Below are 15,560 nucleotides of genomic sequence, written 5' to 3' on the forward strand. Positions count from 1 at the left end.
AATTCCATCCACTCTTCTGGAAAGCTGTTCCACTAGATTTTAGAGTGAGCTTATGAATATTTGTGTTCATCAGCCACAAGAATGTTACAAAAGGCAGGTACTGATGTAGGTGAGGAGACCTGGGGTGCAGTCAGCATTCAGATTCATCCCATAAGTGTTCAGTAGTGTTCAGATCAGAGCTCTATGGCAGGCCACTCAAGATCTTCCTCTCTAAAGCATGTAAAGCATGTCTTCAAGGAGCTCACTTTGTGCACAGGGGCATTGCCATAGTGGGACAGGTTTCCAAGTTCAAGTAAATGCAGAATTTTGTGCCTTGAGCTTTGCGGTAACAGCAATTACCATATTCAATTCTGAATTTCCATATATTTAAAGGTATTTACTTTTATAGAAACTGAGTTTGACAGGGTGTGTAAGAAAGCATCCCCATTCAGCTGTAATTCCACGCTTCCCCACTAGAGGCAGACATACAGTTTACCAAGCATAAGTTACCTATGACGTCACAGTGCACCGTTCTCCATCAAGAGCATAAAAGGCTAGAACTCTGAGCAGCAGTCATCTTTCAGCAGTGGGCATTCGACGTCACGTAACCTACCGAACAGCGGCTAGCAATTGACAGCAAGAATCACACACAATCAATTCTAAACCCAGTAAAGCTTGAGTTTTCTGAATCCGATACCGCGTTTTTACCTAAACGATGGGGCGAGGACAATCTAAGTGTAAGTGAAAGTGTTATTTACGATGGTGTTGATCCAGTTAAATCAGATTGCTGAATAAATAATCGAGCACTTCAGTGTAAAGAGTGTTAACAATGGCTAATATATTCTGAACTAAATTTGCCTGATAGACACATTTTCTCCACAACTATGACCATGAGAATTAATTTATTGCAGGATCAGTCCAGTGTTAACAACTAAATTATATAATAGTAGTAGTTGTAGTAATAGTATAGTGATGAAGATGAAGAAGGACAAAGAGCGGATTTCATGAAAGTGATCATTTGGATTTCAGTGCCACTAAATGTGTGTTAAAAAAAAGATATATTTGTTTCATCGTCTTATCACATTTAGTTGCTTGTGACTCCAGAAGTCTCCTGTCTGAAGAGCAGCTGCTTTGTCCGATCTGTCTGGATGTGTTCACTGATCCCGTCACCACTCCATGTGGACACAACTTCTGCAAAAGCTGCCTTACACGATGCTGGGAGAAGAGTCAAGACGGTTACTGTCCATTATGTAAAGAGAAATTCACCAAGAAACCTAAACTGAAGATTAATACAACACTGAGAGAGGTTGCAGATCACTTCAAGAAGAAAAGTGTTCCAGACAAACCTGAGGTTCTTTGTGATGTCTGTACTGGAGAGAAGGTGAAGGCCGTGAAATCCTGTCTGGATTGTGGACTAACTTTCTGTAAGTCTCATTTAGAACCTCATAACCATGTTCTAAAACTTACTAAACACAAACTAATTAACCCTGTGGAGAACCTGAAGGACTACATATGCCAGAAACATAATAGAGCTCTGGAGCTGTTCTGTAGAGATGATCAGACATGTGTGTGTCAGTTCTGCACTGAAGGAGACCACAAGAATCACAACACTGTTCCTATAGAGAAGGAGATCAGAGAGAGGAAGGTGAGAAACATTGTTTGACTTCAACTTTGGGCATTCTTATGGATTATACAGTTTCATTTATCTGTCATTAATCTGTAGGTTATCAGTTTAAATTCTAAAATAGATTAGGTTAAAGTTAATGTTCAATCAAACCCAATTAATTCTCTTCGTTTTCTTCTTCTTTTCACTGCCCTCCCTCTCATTCACACGCATGTACTGTGTCTTACTCCTACTGACTTTCATTTCCCTTCTCCAGAGGTGGCAAAAGTACACACATCCTTTACTTAAGTAAAAGTACAGATAGTCATGTTTTAAAATACTCAGGTTAAAGTTAAAGTACTGATTATACTTTTTAACTCAAGTGAAAGTAAAGAAGTCTTGGCTCTGACATGTACTTAAGTAAAAAGTAGTTATAACTTCTACCTGTTTTAGTGTCACACTGGTAACTGAACCTCACATCATATCAATGATGGATGGATGGATGGATGGATGGATGGATGGATGGATGGATGGATGGATGGATGGATGGATGGATGGATGGATGGATAGATAGATAGATAGATAGATAGATAGATAGATAGATAGATAGATAGATAGATAGATAGATAGATAGATAGATAGATAGATAGATAGATAGATAGATAGATAGATAGATAGATAGATAGATAGATAACTGACTCCCTCTGTCTCATCCACGTTAGCTTTACTTCTTGTTGCTTTCTGCCTGCTGATTGTTAGCTTCGTAAACTAGTCTACATCTGTGGTGAGTGAGAGACAGGACTTACAGACCAGTGGATTGAAAAAGACACGCAATGACAGGAAATCGGCTCGCAGTGAAAAAAGAAAAATATTAACATTTCACCAAATCAATGGATTAATACTAAAGTAACGAGCGGGTTTTGAAAATGTAAGAAGTAGAAAGTACAGATATTTGTTTAAATATGTAATGAGTAAAATAAAAAAGTTGTCTGAAAAATAAATAGTGGAGTAAAGCACTGATACCAAAAAAAATCTACTTAAGTACAGTAACGAAGTATTTGTACCTCATTACTTCCACCTCTGCCCTTCTCTCCAGCATGTACCTCAACCTCTTCAGGCTCTTCTCAACCTGCTCTCTACTCTCACCAACAAAAATAATTTATTCTTTGTATTTTTTATATGTATAAAACACATTTAAATGACTAATTTAAAACAAAAAGAAATGTATAACTTTATATTATATTTATATTATATATTATATTATATTATTATTATATTATTACAGAAGATGATTCCGAGTCGACTGGAGAAGATCCAACAGTTCAAACACTCAGTAGAGCTCAGCAAAGTGTGTAAAACATGACATGAAGTTTTATCTACAACATATCTGCATATTGTGATGTTCTTTGTATGTATATATCTGTATATAAATATTTCTATATCTGTATATAAATCTGTAGTTAAAATGTGTTCCTCTTTTAGAGAAACACAGAGAAAGAGAAAGCAGACAGTGTTGAAGTCTTCACTGCTCTGATTAGCTCCATTGAGAGAAGTCAGGCTGAGCTGATGGAGCTGATGGAGGAGAAGCAGAAAGCAGCAGTGATGCAGGCTGAAGGACTCATTAAAGAGCTGGAGCAGGAAGTCACTGTGCTACAGAGGAGAGACACTGAGCAGGAGAAGCTCTCACAAACTGAGGATCATCTCCACCTCCTACAGGTCAGTGTTCCTCTCTCTGCCTACTGACAATGCAGAACATCACAGAACAGAACTCACCATGCTGAGGGATTTCTCCTCTCTCCTGATCTACTGCAGGTTTACTCGTCCATGTTCAGCCTTCCATACACCAAGAACTGGACTGAGATCAGTATTAACACTGATCTGAGTGGAGACACTGTGAGGACATCTCTGTCTCAGCTTCAGCAGAGTCTGAATGAGAAACTCACTAAAACAATCAATGGCAAGTTAAAGGAAGCAGGTGAGAATATTTCATATTATATTGATAGTAATATGTTTTTACCTTTAATTGAGTCAAATATTGCATTAAATGTAAACAATAAAATTACAGTGATGTTTTTTGTGATTAGTTTCCACAGAACTGAAGAGAATGCAGCAGTATGCAGGTACAGATTTCAAAATCTACTTTACCCAGTAGACAAAATATATAACAGATTTAAATAAATATTATAGTTTATAAATATATTAATATAATTACTGTAGTCAATTTAGATAATAATTTGTAAGTATAACATTATTTTTTGGTGCATTTGTTTTGCTTATAGACTAAACTGATGTTTAGCTGTCACTAGCTTCTTCAGTGAAATTGAGCTAGCTAGTTAGCAGCTTAGCTTGCAAACAAATTTTTGGCAACATATTTGGCTGCTGATGATTTTATTTTTTATGAAGAAAGACTGAGTTTACCAGATCAAACAGACAAATCATATATACAGTATAAAACATATAAAATGGAATAAACATTCAGGACTACTCTAATATGTCATAATGAGTTTGATCAACTGAATGGTGATTTCACATCACACTCTGTGTGTTTCTCGCAGTGGATGTGATTCTGGATCCTGATACAGCTCATCCCAACCTCATTCTTTCTGCTGATGGAAAACAAGTGTCACTTGGAGACAAACGACAAAATCTCCCTGATACACCAGAGAGGTTTAATCAGTGTGTCTGTGTTCTGGGGAAGCAGAGTTTCTCTTCAGGGAGATTTTATTATGAGGTGCAGGTCAGAGGGAAAACTGCCTGGGATTTAGGAGTTGTGAGAGAAAACATTAACAGGAAGGGGAAGATTACAGCAAACCCTCAGGATGGAGTCTGGTCTGTGGTACTGAGGAATGAGAATCAGTATTGGGCTTGTGCTGGTCCCTCTGTCCCCCTCACACTGAGAGAGAAGGTGGAGAAGGTGGGTGTGTTTGTGGATTATGAGGAGGGTCTGGTCTCCTTTTATGATGTGAACTCCAGATCTCTTATCTACTCTTTCACTGGTCAGACTTTCACTGAGAAACTCTATCCATTCTTCAGTCCTTGTCCAAATTATGGACGTAAAAATTCTGCACCACTGATCATCTCTCCTCTACTTTAGACTAAAGGATTTATATATATAAAAAAAAAAATTGGATGTTTAAAAAAGGATTAAAACCTTTTTTTTCTTTTTAATAAAATTATGAAACTCACAGAACAATGTGATACAATCAGAAATGTTTAAAAAATGTGATACTATTTTAAACTATTAGAAATGTTAAAATAAATAAAAAATCTGAACTTTACTTTTACTCTTTTTGCTTTAAAGATATATATACATAATCTTTAAATACGTAAATACATACATTTATGTGGCAAAGAACATTTGTATTTTTACTTTTTTTTACATTTTCAGATGTAAAAATGTGTACTTTAAACTCTGTATCCTTACAATACATACAAATATCTGATTATTGTCTTTGGATAACATTTTAGACTAAGTTTTAAGATTTTGACTTAATTTTATCCAGCATTTATTATTGCACTCACTTGTGAAAATTATTCACACTTAGATTTAGAATATTCTCCACAGTTTAACTTTTTTCTGTTTGTTTGTTTGTTTTTTAAGTGCTGTAAACCTCCTGATACTACATTACGTGCAGAGATTTTGTTGCGTCCTTTTTATTCTTGTCTAGTTAAACAGCACTCAAACTGAAATTGTATAAGAGAAATTGATGATCCCTTTCATACTGTCAGGGATCCACCTGCCACGCCCCCTTTGGTGGCTCTCTATGCCTCCGCTCTCCCTAGAGCACCAGGTTTAAACACGCACACCTCCAGGAGCTCCAGGCACCCCGCTTCCATAAAAGCGCCTCATTCACTCCCCGTTCGTTATTGTTTATGTTGGACTTTCCGTGCTGCATGTTTTGGTGTTCCGGGTTTTAGACAGGACTCCACAATCCCGTACCCGCTACGCTTCTCCTCAAAGCGCACCTCGGACTTACTAAATCAAAGGACTGTCGTGTGTGTGCGCGTGTGCGCGCGCGTATCTCTGTCCCTCACTCTCGTTATTAAAACCCGAACGAGCTGTACTTCCGCCTCCTGTTTCGCTCGCACCCTGACCGAACAACGAACCTCCTGAAAAGGATGTAACAAAAAAAAAAAAATAAACCATTACACGAGACATGATCGGATTATCGCCGTGGTCCCGGTGCGAGCCGTACCTCGGAGGTGGGATTTGCTCTGCCGCGATGAAGCAGCAGCCAAGTTCCGCCTCCGGGAAAACCAGGTGTTGTGCCTAATTCAAACCCCCGGTCCGAAATCAACCCCCAACGCGTGCACGCGCACAGTACCGTCGTATTTCCTGTAGATGGCACTAAAAACACGGAAGATTGGGTCAAATGTTTTCCTGGTCCTAACGCCAAAAGATCAATTTGAAGAAAACGTATAAAGCTTCCTGTAGATGGCAGAATAAACTCAGGAATGTAATCATTTGCTTTTAAAACCACCTGCGTGAATTCTAACCGCGTATTTATTTTGCGTTAATACCTAGACTTACTTAAATTAAGCGGATACACAATTAAAAAAATATATTTAAATAGTTAATTTCCTTTTATTAACATGGACATACCCTAACACCCCCCCCCATTTCTTTTTCCTTCATACTCAGAGTTACCAAACTTGCTGTGATACACATACACAAGTAATAATGTATGTTTAAAATACTTCATTTAATCTAACAACACGACAGCTGTATTATTTAGGGGGGTATTATTTAGGCAAGCCGAATGTAAACCCCCTGCCTGAATTCTACCCCCCTTCTATTTCTTTTTCCCCCATATGAAGAGTTACCAAACTTGCTGTGATACACCTACACAAGTAATAATGTATGTGTAAAATACTACATTAAATCTAACAACATGGACAGCTGTATTATTTAGGGGGGAATTATTCACCTACATAATTAATAATATTTAATGCACAAAGTTTTGTTCGATTTATACAGACAGCTCTATTTTTGAAAATGTACAAAAATCCCAAGCTCGTGCATGTAAAACTTACAAAACCATGCAAAATAAAAATCCACTAATAGAAGAGGTGTATAAAAAGTGTTACTCCTTTAATTCTACTTTTGACAGACATGACACAAAAAGTGCACTTGTGATGTCGCCTGGATACATGATTGGTGGGACCACCGATTGAAGCAGTCACAGGCAATCTGAAATATAGAGAAGACATAATTTTCTTCAAGGCACTAGACAGACACTGCAACCAATTATTACATTGTGATAGATAGTGAATAATCTTGCCCATAGAAAACAGTAATACCCAGTTATTATCACCACTTTTCATCCCACAGACATGGCACAGCTGGCTCAGGTCATCTAAAATAACCAATTCAAGTGAGAAGATTATATGATTTGCATTGAATGTACAGTCAGTGAATGTACATTTAAAATGTACATTGAAAAAGAAAATATATCCTATTTCAACGTTTCGTACAGGTCAATTTCTGCTAAACAAGCAGGTAGTCAAATGAGTTGGTGAGGATGGTGGCAGATAGGTGTGGTGATTAAGAAGGATGTGCAGTTAATGACTAGGGAGGAAATGTAGAGAAGAGGCAGGCATTCTTACTGCTGAATCGTGATCATGAACAGTTGTGCTCCTTTTATTTTTAGAGGCTGCTATGATTTGTTCAGGATTAATTTAAGAATGTAAAAAAAAAAACCAGCATTTATCTAAAATGGAAATCTTTTCTAAAATTATAAGCCTTCACAATCACTTTTTATTTATTTTACATGTCCTTGCTGAAAAAAATATTGTATATTTTCAAAACAAAAAAAGAAAAATTCAACACTGACCCAAACTTGTAGTGTATTTTCTTAAAAAATAAATAAATAAATAAATAAATAAAATTATATATATATATATATATATATATATATATATATATATATATATATATATATATATACACATATATAATCAGCACTACTGTTTCCACTATTGATAATAAATCAGAATATTAGAATGAATTCTAAATGCTTGTGTGACACTTCAATCTGCAGTAACAGCTGAAGAAAATTCAGCTTTGCATCATAGAAATAAATTATATTTTATAATATATTAAAATAGAAAACCATTATTTTACATTTGTATAGCATCTCACAACACATATTATTATTTTTTTATATTTCAGTTTATTTTTGATCAAATAAATGCAGGCTTAATGAAAATAAGATTCTTCTTTTAACAATATTTAAAATAGTAATGTTACGACTGATACTGTACATTACACATACCACTGTTTTGGAGAAGAGTGACAGCTATTTCTTTTCTCAAGTCTTCCACTCCTTCTTTTGTGTTAATTAAAACAATTGGCTCCTCTCTAAGTACAAATTCAGCAAACTAAAAGAGGAAAATAATAAAAGAAGCAATTTCATTCTAAAGGGAAATAAAACACTATAATTACCAACTTAATTGTCTTTCTCCAAGATCATAAATTCAGGTTAATTAAATAATTTATCTATTTTAAATCACTTACTTTCAAAGCAAAGATGCCACATGATGTGCCATTTTGCTGTTTTGGGTGAGGCAGTGTATCGCAGGACCACCTTGAAAAATTGCATCTCTTTTGTCGCATAAAAGCCCTTAACATATCAAATCATCATGATTGTGATACTGGAATAAGTCATTTTCCTGTAGAGATGAATTTTGTACAGAAGCACATTTTTGGGATCAACAACTTCAATACCTCGTTACATCCTGGCATTGTCTCAGTTTTGCTGAACTTTTCCCGCAGAGGATCTAGGAACAAAGCCCCCCTTTGAGATGGCAGCATAACCTTTTAAGATTTTAAACAGTAATGAATTTAGATTTTAGATAATGAAGAGATTGACTTGCATTTAATATTAACAATTTATGTTTAAATTAAGTTTCTTGTAGGTAAAATGGCTTCATAAACATTATAATAAAAAGTTAAACAACCTCTTTTTGAAGGAATTTACTTTGTTTTGTATATTCTCCAGATACCTTGTTTTGCACTTGCTGGGACAGCTACATCCTTTACTTATCTGCCCCATTTACTCTGGTAATTTGTTGTTTCTTTTAATATTAATTGTTAATGTTATTTTGGTAAATCTACTTTTAAAAAGAAGCTTAAAAGTTTACCACCTAACATTTAATCAAATGGCATACAGTATGCAGAACACAATATTGGAAGTTATTTACAAGGTTTAAAATATAATGTCTAAGAACACTTCATTTGTTTACCACAACTGTCCAGTGGTGGTGGTCATTCACAATGCCAATGAGATACTTGTACATTGTGGGATCAACCTGAAATTTAAAAAGAGGACTAAAATATGTTCAAATTTGATGTTTCATAATTGGTACATAAATAAACCAGAGCAAACCAACCTTTAATTTAGATTTGTTTCCATTTAAAATTTTCGTCATTTCATATGAGCCAATTTGGAATGCCTGCTCTGCATTGAAACGCCTCACAAGAAGAAATATGTATGCATTAATAACCTTAAACAAGGAAACAAAACAGTGTGGGGTTAGCAGTGGATGTTAACATTTGATATCTACAGTTTCAACCACAAAACATTTTAAAATGCAAAAAAAAAATCTTACCTCACTTTCAAGCTCAATACTTGGAGCGGTTTTGTTAATGTCTGCAAAAAATATTTTATACGGCCCAATGCTGGAGAGCAACACATAGGCATTTTTTCCTGCCCATGCCTCTTGTTTCATGTATGTATACAACTGTATTGATAAATGTCATAAGAAAATGATAAGTATGAGAAAACATGACTGTTAGCTTTCATTAGTTTATAGCTCTTCTTCTGCTGACTTACTGCTGATGAGGTGGTGCTGTACTGCTTTTGCTTTAGTGGTAGGTGATGATGACACAGATACAGAGACAAGTGATGCAGCTCTTTTGGGGATTGCAGGTGATGGTGAAACCCTTGGGGAGACAGGTGATGCAGTTCTTTTGGGGATTGCAGGTGATGGTGAAACCCTTGGGGAGACAGGTGATGCAGTTCTTTTGGGGATTGCAGGTGATGGTGAAACCCTTGGGGAGACAGGTGATGCAGCTCTTTTGGAGATGGCAGGTGATGGTGAAACCCTTGGTGAGACAGGTGATGTAGCTGTTCTGGAGATGGCTGGTGATGGTGAAACCCTTGGTGAGACAGGTGATACAGCTCTTTTGGACAAGACAGTTGATGGTGAAACCCTTGGTGAGACAAGTGATGCAGCTCTTTTGGAGATGGCAGGTGATGGTGAAACCCTTGGTGAGACAAGTGATGCAGCTCTTTTGGAGATGGCAGGTGATGGTGAAACCCTTGGGGAGACAGGTGATGCAGTTCTTTTGGGGATTGCAGGTGATGGTGAAACCCTTGGGGAGACAGGTGATGCAGCTCTTTTGGAGATGGCAGGTAATGGTGAAACCCTTGGGGAGACAGGTGATGTAGCTGTTCTGGAGATGGCTGGTGATGGTGAAACCCTTGGTGAGACAGGTGATACAGCTCTTTTGGACAAGACAGTTGATGGTGAAACCTTTGGTGAGACAAGTGATGCAGCTCTTTTGGAGATGGCAGGTGATGGTGAAACCCTTGGTGAGACAGGTGATGCAGCTCTTTTGGAGATGGCAGGTGATGGTGAAACCCTTGGGGAGACAAGTGATGCAGCTCTTTTGGAGATGGCAGGTGATGGTGAAACCCTTGGTGAGACAGGTGATGCAGCTCTTTTGGAGATGGCAGGTGATGGTGAAACCCTTGGGGAGACAGGTGATGTAGCTTTTCTGGAGATGGCTGGTGATGGTGGAACAGATACAGCGGTGGTGACATATGACTGTCACTTTTGAGATTGCAGGTGATTCAGCAGTTGGACAGGTTTTTTGTGATGGATTTGCATCTGTTAATCTGGATACAATCTTGTGTGGAATGCGTGGCATCTCCTCAATATATAATCTTAAGTGGTCAATTTTGATTTGTGGCAAAAATAACCCCTCTCTCATCTATCAGATCAGCATTCTTGCCTTTAATGTCTTTAATTGTGTATGGATCTAAAAAAAATTGGATCTAATTTTCCACCTTTTCTCTGCTGGCTCCGAACATTACATCTCCACACCTTGCCTACTGACAATGCAGAACATCACAGAACAGAACTCACCATGCTGAGGGATTTCTCCTCTCTCCTGATTTGCTGTAGGTTAACTCGTCCATGCTTAGCCTTCCATACACCAAGAATTGGACTGAGATCAGTATTAACACTGATCTGAGTGGAGACACTGTGAGGACATCTCTGTCTCAGCTTCAGCAGAGTCTGAATGAGAAACTCACTAAAACAATCAATGAAAAGATAAAGGAAGCAGGTGAGAATATTTCATATTATATTGATAGTAATATGTTTTTACCTTTAATTGAGTCAAATATTGCATTAAATGTAAACAATAAAATTACAGTGATGTTTTTTGTGATTAGTTTTCACAGAACTGAAGAGAATGCAGCAGTATGCAGGTACAGATTTCAAAATCTACTTTACCCAGTAGCCAAAATATATAACAGATTTAAATAAATATTATAGTTTATAAATATATTAATATAATTACTGTAGTCAATTTAGATAATAATTTGTAAGTATAACATTATTTTTTGGTGCATTTGTTTTGCTTATAGACTAAACTGATGTTTAGCTGTCACTAGCTTCTTCAGTGAAATTGAGCTAGCTAGTTAGCAGCTTAGCTTGCAAACAAATTTTTGGCAACATATTTGGCTGCTGATGATTTTATTTTTTATGAAGAAAGACTGAGTTTACCAGATCAAACAGACAAATCATATATACAGTATAAAACATATAAAATGGAATAAACATTCAGGACTACTCTAATATGTCATAATGAGTTTGATCAACTGAATGGTGATTTCACATCACACTCTGTGTGTTTCTCGCAGTGGATGTGATTCTGGATCCTGATACAGCTCATCCCAACCTCATTCTTTCTGCTGATGGAAAACAAGTGTCACTTGGAGACAAACGACAAAATCTCCCTGATACACCAGAGAGGTTTAATCAGTGTGTCTGTGTTCTGGGGAAGCAGAGTTTCTCTTCAGGGAGATTTTATTATGAGGTGCAGGTCAGAGGGAAAACTGCCTGGGATTTAGGAGTTGTGAGAGAAAACATTAACAGGAAGGGGAAGATTACAGCAAACCCTCAGGATGGAGTCTGGTCTGTGGTACTGAGGAATGAGAATCAGTATTGGGCTTGTGCTGGTCCCTCTGTCCCCCTCACACTGAGAGAGAAGGTGGAGAAGGTGGGTGTGTTTGTGGATTATGAGGAGGGTCTGGTCTCCTTTTATGATGTGAACTCCAGATCTCTTATCTACTCTTTCACTGGTCAGACTTTCACTGAGAAACTCTATCCATTCTTCAGTCCTTGTCCAAATTATGGACGTAAAAATTCTGCACCACTGATCATCTCTCCTCTACTTTAGACTAAAGGATTTATATATATAAAAAAAAAAATTGGATGTTTAAAAAAGGATTAAAACCTTTTTTTTCTTTTTAATAAAATTATGAAACTCACAGAACAATGTGATACAATCAGAAATGTTTAAAAAATGTGATACTATTTTAAACTATTAGAAATGTTAAAATAAATAAAAAATCTGAACTTTACTTTTACTCTTTTTGCTTTAAAGATATATATACATAATCTTTAAATACGTAAATACATACATTTATGTGGCAAAGAACATTTGTATTTTTACTTTTTTTTACATTTTCAGATGTAAAAATGTGTACTTTAAACTCTGTATCCTTACAATACATACAAATATCTGATTATTGTCTTTGAATAACATTTTAGACTAAGTTTTAAGATTTTGACTTAATTTTATCCAGCATTTATTATTGCACTCACTTGTGAAAATTATTCACACTTAGATTTAGAATATTCTCCACAGTTTAACTTTTTTCTGTTTGTTTGTTTGTTTTTTAAGTGCTGTAAACCTCCTGATACTACATTACGTGCAGAGATTTTGTTGCGTCCTTTTTATTCTTGTCTAGTTAAACAGCACTCAAACTGAAATTGTATAAGAGAAATTGATGATCCCTTTCATACTGTCAGGGATCCACCTGCCACGCCCCCTTTGGTGGCTCTCTATGCCTCCGCTCTCCCTAGAGCACCAGGTTTAAACACGCACACCTCCAGGAGCTCCAGGCACCCCGCTTCCATAAAAGCGCCTCATTCACTCCCCGTTCGTTATTGTTTATGTTGGACTTTCCGTGCTGCATGTTTTGGTGTTCCGGGTTTTAGACAGGACTCCACAATCCCGTACCCGCTACGCTTCTCCTCAAAGCGCACCTCGGACTTACTAAATCAAAGGACTGTCGTGTGTGTGCGCGTGTGCGCGCGCGTATCTCTGTCCCTCACTCTCGTTATTAAAACCCGAACGAGCTGTACTTCCGCCTCCTGTTTCGCTCGCACCCTGACCGAACAACGAACCTCCTGAAAAGGATGTAACAAAAAAAAAAAAATAAACCATTACACGAGACATGATCGGATTATCGCCGTGGTCCCGGTGCGAGCCGTACCTCGGAGGTGGGATTTGCTCTGCCGCGATGAAGCAGCAGCCAAGTTCCGCCTCCGGGAAAACCAGGTGTTGTGCCTAATTCAAACCCCCGGTCCGAAATCAACCCCCAACGCGTGCACGCGCACAGTACCGTCGTATTTCCTGTAGATGGCACTAAAAACACGGAAGATTGGGTCAAATGTTTTCCTGGTCCTAACGCCAAAAGATCAATTTGAAGAAAACGTATAAAGCTTCCTGTAGATGGCAGAATAAACTCAGGAATGTAATCATTTGCTTTTAAAACCACCTGCGTGAATTCTAACCGCGTATTTATTTTGCGTTAATACCTAGACTTACTTAAATTAAGCGGATACACAATTAAAAAAATATATTTAAATAGTTAATTTCCTTTTATTAACATGGACATACCCTAACACCCCCCCCCCCCATTTCTTTTTCCTTCATACTTAGAGTTACCAAACTTGCTGTGATACACCTACACAAGTAATAATGTATGTTTAAAATACTTCATTTAATCTAACAACACGACAGCTGTATTATTTAGGGGGGTATTATTTAGGCAAGCCGAATGTAAACCCCCTGCCTGAATTCTACCCCCCTTCTATTTCTTTTTCCCCCATATGAAGAGTTACCAAACTTGCTGTGATACACTTACACAAGTAATAATGTATGTGTAAAATACTACATTTAATCTAACAACATGGACAGCTGTATTATTTAGGGGGGAATTATTCACCTACATAATTAATAATATTTAATGCACAAAGTTTTGTTCGATTTATACAGACAGCTCTATTTTTGAAAATGTACAAAAATCCCAAGCTCGTGCATGTAAAACTTACAAAACCATGCAAAATAAAAATCCACTAATAGAAGAGGTGTATAAAAAGTGTTACTCATTTAATTCTACTTTTGACAGACATGACACAAAAAGTGCACTTGTGATGTCGCCTGGATACATGATTGGTGGGACCACCGATTGAAGCAGTCACAGGCAATCTGAAATATAGAGAAGACATAATTTTCTTCAAGGCACTAGACAGACACTGCAACCAATTATTACATTGTGATAGATAGTGAATAATCTTGCCCATAGAAAACAGTAATACCCAGTTATTATCACCACTTTTCTTCCCACAGACATGGCACAGCTGGCTCAGGTCATCTAAAATAACCAATTCAAGTGAGAAGATTATATGATTTGCATTGAATGTACAGTCAGTGAATGTACATTTAAAATGTACATTGAAAAAGAAAATATATCCTATTTCAACGTTTCGTACAGGTCAATTTCTGCTAAACAAGCAGGTAGTCAAATGAGTTGGTGAGGATGGTGGCAGATAGGTGTGGTGATTAAGAAGGATGTGCAGTTAATGACTAGGGAGGAAATGTAGAGAAGAGGCAGGCATTCTTACTGCTGAATCGTGATCATGAACAGTTGTGCTCCTTTTATTTTTAGAGGCTGCTATGATTTGTTCAGGATTAATTTAAGAATGTAAAAAAAAAAACCAGCATTTATCTAAAATGGAAATCTTTTCTAAAATTATAAGCCTTCACAATCACTTTTTATTTATTTTACATGTCCTTGCTGAAAAAAAGTATTGTATATTTTCAAAACAAAAAAAAGAAAAATTCAACACTGACCCAAACTTGTAGTGTATTTTCTTAAAAAATAAATAAATAAATAAATAAAATTATATATATATATATATATATATATATATATATATATATATATATATATATATATATATATATATATATATATATATATACACATATATAATCAGCACTACTGTTTCCACTATTGATAATAAATCAGAATATTAGAATGAATTCTAAATGCTTGTCTGACACTTCAATCTGCAGTAACAGCTGAAGAAAATTCAGCTTTGCATCATAGAAATAAATTATATTTTATAATATATTAAAATAGAAAACCATTATTTTACATTTGTATAGCATCTCACAACACATATTATTATTTTTTTATATTTCAGTTTATTTTTGATCAAATAAATGCAGGCTTAATGAAAATAAGATTCTTCTTTTAACAATATTTAAAATAGTAATGTTACGACTGATACTGTACATTACACATACCACTGTTTTGGAGAAGAGTGACAGCTATTTCTTTTCTCAAGTCTTCCACTCCTTCTTTTGTGTTAATTAAAACAATTGGCTCCTCTCTAAGTACAAATTCAGCAAACTAAAAGAGGAAAATAATAAAAGAAGCAATTTCATTCTAAAGGGAAATAAAACACTATAATTACCAACTTAATTGTCTTTCTCCAAGATCATAAATTCAGGTTAATTAAATAATTTATCTATTTTAAATCACTTACTTTCAAAGCAAAGATGCCACATGATGTGCCATTTTGCTGTTTTGGGTGAGGCAGTGTA

The 15,560-nt window shown here is 36.3% G+C and overlaps 2 protein-coding genes across 2 annotated transcripts; both read left to right on the plus strand.

Annotated features, from left to right (window-relative positions):
* Positions 1–679: 679 nt before the first annotated feature.
* Positions 680–5,075, plus strand: LOC310726166 (E3 ubiquitin-protein ligase TRIM39-like). The gene is made up of 7 exons (XM_083541485.1): positions 680–716; positions 1,068–1,624; positions 2,868–2,930; positions 3,065–3,298; positions 3,395–3,557; positions 3,667–3,702; positions 4,138–5,075. Exons 1-7 carry the CDS (start codon positions 695–697, stop codon positions 4,674–4,676), a joined length of 1,614 nt encoding a protein of 537 aa, XP_083397611.1. The 5' UTR covers positions 680–694; the 3' UTR covers positions 4,677–5,075.
* Positions 5,076–9,465: 4,390 nt separating this feature from the next.
* On the plus strand, positions 9,466–12,442 carry LOC310726641 (E3 ubiquitin-protein ligase TRIM39-like; the record flags this gene model as incomplete). The annotated part of the gene is made up of 4 exons (XM_083542385.1): positions 9,466–9,693; positions 10,775–10,937; positions 11,047–11,082; positions 11,518–12,442. 4 exons carry the CDS (start codon positions 9,466–9,468, stop codon positions 12,054–12,056), a joined length of 966 nt encoding a protein of 321 aa, XP_083398511.1. The 3' UTR covers positions 12,057–12,442.
* Positions 12,443–15,560: the final 3,118 nt, after the last annotated feature.

The sequence above is a fragment of the Silurus aristotelis genome, assembly GCF_946808225.1.
Source record: "Silurus aristotelis genome assembly, chromosome: 5".
Classification (NCBI taxonomy): domain Eukaryota; kingdom Metazoa; phylum Chordata; class Actinopteri; order Siluriformes; family Siluridae; genus Silurus; species Silurus aristotelis.